The sequence below is a fragment of the Pyrus communis genome, chromosome 7 (genome assembly GCF_041283825.1).
Source record: "Pyrus communis isolate YQ-2024b chromosome 7, ASM4128382v1, whole genome shotgun sequence".
Lineage (NCBI taxonomy): Eukaryota > Viridiplantae > Streptophyta > Magnoliopsida > Rosales > Rosaceae > Pyrus > Pyrus communis.
Window position 1 is genome coordinate 222,936 of NC_142571.1, and position 3,193 is coordinate 226,128.

At 39.2% G+C, this 3,193-nt stretch overlaps 1 protein-coding gene across 2 annotated transcripts; it reads left to right on the top strand.

Annotated features, from left to right (window-relative positions):
- The first annotated feature begins 313 nt into the window (after positions 1-313).
- On the top strand, positions 314-2,720 carry LOC137735163 (uncharacterized). Of its 2 annotated transcripts, none has more exons than XM_068474557.2 (2): positions 314-447; positions 828-2,720. In XM_068474557.2, exon 2 carries the CDS (start codon positions 932-934, stop codon positions 2,240-2,242), a length of 1,311 nt encoding a protein of 436 aa, XP_068330658.2. In that variant the 5' UTR covers positions 314-447; positions 828-931; the 3' UTR covers positions 2,243-2,720. The 2 variants fall into 2 exon arrangements, with proteins under 2 accessions (XP_068330658.2, XP_088554138.1); XM_088698012.1 differs by having other exon boundaries at positions 322-447; positions 863-2,720.
- The last annotated feature ends 473 nt before the right edge of the window (positions 2,721-3,193 follow it).

The following is a 3,193-nucleotide window of genomic DNA, read 5'->3' on the forward strand; positions in this document are numbered from 1 at the left end:
AACATAAAGAACATCCTTAATAATAAGTAAAGTTGTTTAAGTGATATTCTATAAAAAAAAATAAAAAAAAATAAAAAAAATTTGTGAGGGACTTTTTATTAGTTCCCAAAAAACAATTGTTTAAAATTAATGAATGAGAAAATATCAAGATTCAAGAATAGCAGCCTGCAGCCTATATTGGGCTCCAAGTCAGGGTTTGAGGCAGGGCAATCGACGGGCCTAAGCGAGTCTGGGCCGTCTCCCAGCAGACCCGGAGGGAAACCTAACGGCACCAACAGCACGTAATGGTCATGAACTGGCTTGGCTCCAAGGCAGTATATTCCCAGTCGCTTATCTGCCATTGGCGCCTCTCTCTCTCATTCACAAAACACAGAGGAAAGAAGAAATAAACGAAGCAGCTGGCTCCTGGGTCCTTGGCCGATCCTATACCTATACATATACATACAGGTATAGCTTTATTCAATTATTTCTTCTTTCCTTTTTAATTTGTTCCTGTAGTTGTTCTCTCTGTTTAACGACGATATATCATATATAATGTTTAAAGGTACATAAATCTGATCATCTGCCAATTGGAAATCTTTCCTTGTTGATATTTCTTGATTCGTTGTTTGCCTGGACTTACGCAGGGCTTGTAATTTTCCTGAATCAAAGCATAATTAATTAGAAAATGGTGATGTACGTTTGAGTTTTCAATTTTCAAGGAATTTTTTTTACCAGGGTTATGTAATGTATGAGATAAAATGTTCAGTTTAATTTGTTTTGGTTGTATAGAAGTGATGAAGCATACCCCTTTAAATCCAATGACATTGTTTTTGCATGTTTGACAGGAAAGTAACCTTGTTTGTTGCTTATTTTCTGGTAGTGGGTGACTCAAATTGTTCTGGATTCAACTGGGTTCTTGTTCCGAAAGGAATAAGGTTGGTGGAAATATATGGAGACGGGGAGTAATATAAGGGAAGAAATCATGATTTTGGATTTAAACCAAGAGCCTTTAGACCAACTGCCTGATTCGGTGATCGGATTAGATAACATACTCGATGAGCTTGAAACTGCCCATGGACGCATTGAAGAACGTATCAGACAACTAGAAGCAGTCACTTCCAGGGCTAGGCAGCGTCAGAGGTGGCGACAAGCTCAAATTTCCCCTCAAATTGTGAATATCACTGCTGGTGTTGTTGCTTCTGATACACAAAACGAACACAGTCAGAATGAGGACGATGCTCCAGCTGCCCGAGAAACAGTGGAATCTGGCAAAACCAACAGAGGTGATAACATGCATTTGATAGCCAAGGCACTGGGGATGGATACAAATGTGAAAAAGGCAGAGCCTCATACTGGGAGCTTTTTTGATTGTAATATATGCTTGGATATGGCAAGAGATCCTATGTTGACATGTTGCGGTCATTTGTTTTGTTGGCCATGCTTCTATCAGTTGTCGTATGTGGATTCAAATGCAAAGGAATGCCCCGTGTGTAAAGGAGAAGTAACTGATTCAAGTCTGATTCCAATTTACGGGAATGGGGATGGTAAATGTTTTCACAAGTCAAACGAGTCTGTTTCAAAGGCCCCTCCTAGGCCCCCTGCACGCAGGATTGAGGGTTTGAGGCAGCAGCTTATTAGGCGGGGCCCATCTTCTGCATTGATTGAAGAAAGGATTCAGCAACTTAGCAACATAGTTGGTTCAATGGGGGAGAGAAGACGGTCACGGGATAGTTTCCGTGCACAAGTCATGTCTGAAAGAACTAGTTTCGTGCCCAGCCAGGACCAGACATCACAGGCATCACCTGCCACTGAGACAAGAAACCAACACCAGCATGATTCCCTTCAAGTTTCAAGATTATTACTACAAGGGGCCGCTTCAGTATCTTCCCTTTCGTCAGCGTTGAATACTGCATTGGATTCAGCAGAAAGATTAGTCGAGGACCTCGAGGAATATAGTAATGGTCACCATGTTAGAAGAAACCGTCATCAGTCTTTACATATTGATAATGGAGATACATCTGCAAGCATCGCTGCAGCTATACAACCAGAAACGCAGACTTCTGATACTGCTGCTGAAATCAACTCTGATGCGCTCCCCTCTGCTTCCTTTATAAGAACTGATACCATTATTGTGGATCAGCCAACAGGTTCAGAAACAACTTTTGCATTGCTTCCCTCATCTTCTAGGAGAACTAATTCAAGAGGTTCTGATTCAAACAACGGATATACATCTGAACCTAGAAGGAGAAGGTTGAGATAAACAAAAAGCTGTTTCCTGGAGATATAGATCAATATAATTCAAGTTTCCTCATCATTATCCTGCAAACATTTTTGTTTGCAGAAGGTTTCCGAATTTAGTTCATATGGCTGTGTTTGGCAACCATGTATGAAGTTCTGACTGCTGTTAAAAGCATTTTTGAATTCATTCAGTAAAAAGGTACTGCAATTTGATGTATGGCATCTGGGCTATCTATAAGAGCACATTTTTGTCCTCTTTCCAAGAATTGAACTTTCCATGGAAGAATCTTTCGGTGTTCTCTTTCAAAGGATATATTGAGGATAGTTACTGGTGTTATGCCATGGCACAGGGTCCTTTTTGTATGCCAAAGAGCAGTCTATATTTGTAAGTCTTATAGGTGCTAATTCTTGATTCTGTATGCTTGTACATGCTTTATATCTTGGTAAATATATATGTACTACTACTAGCTTTTGAAACTGTCAGCTGCTAGTTCTTTAAACTGATACTTTCTTGGATTTTATTATGACAAGTCCAAAACTAATGGTCGGTTGTGGCATTATTTTGCTGACCAACTCTACTTTCGTTGAGTTTACTTGATCCTTCGATTAATTCTGCATGAAGTTATCAGGCACCATTATTCATATTGTATATTTTGGTTGGATGATAAGTGTTAAGATAAGGTCATTTGAGTTCATACCATTTGCAACCCAATCCTCTAAGTTTGGAAGTAGAAATAAAGATAATACGATGGCATTTTTCAATGCTAAACATTGACTTCTTGAAATACCTTGGACATGCAAGTGGTAAGAAGAAGATTAGGATTGCCAATTTTTTCAATTGATTTGTGAGGGATGTTGACATTGAGCTCTAAAGAGAAAGATTTCAGTTAGGGCTATACTTTGTAATAAGAACCTATTTCTAATGTCTTTTAAGATGGCAGAAATGTGACAAGGTAGCAAAGCTTATCACTCA

Excerpts from the sequence above, each read along its gene's own strand:
- LOC137735163 (XM_068474557.2), top strand. The coding sequence starts at position 932 with ATGGAGACGGGGAGTAATATAAGGGAAGAAATCATGATTTTGGATTTA.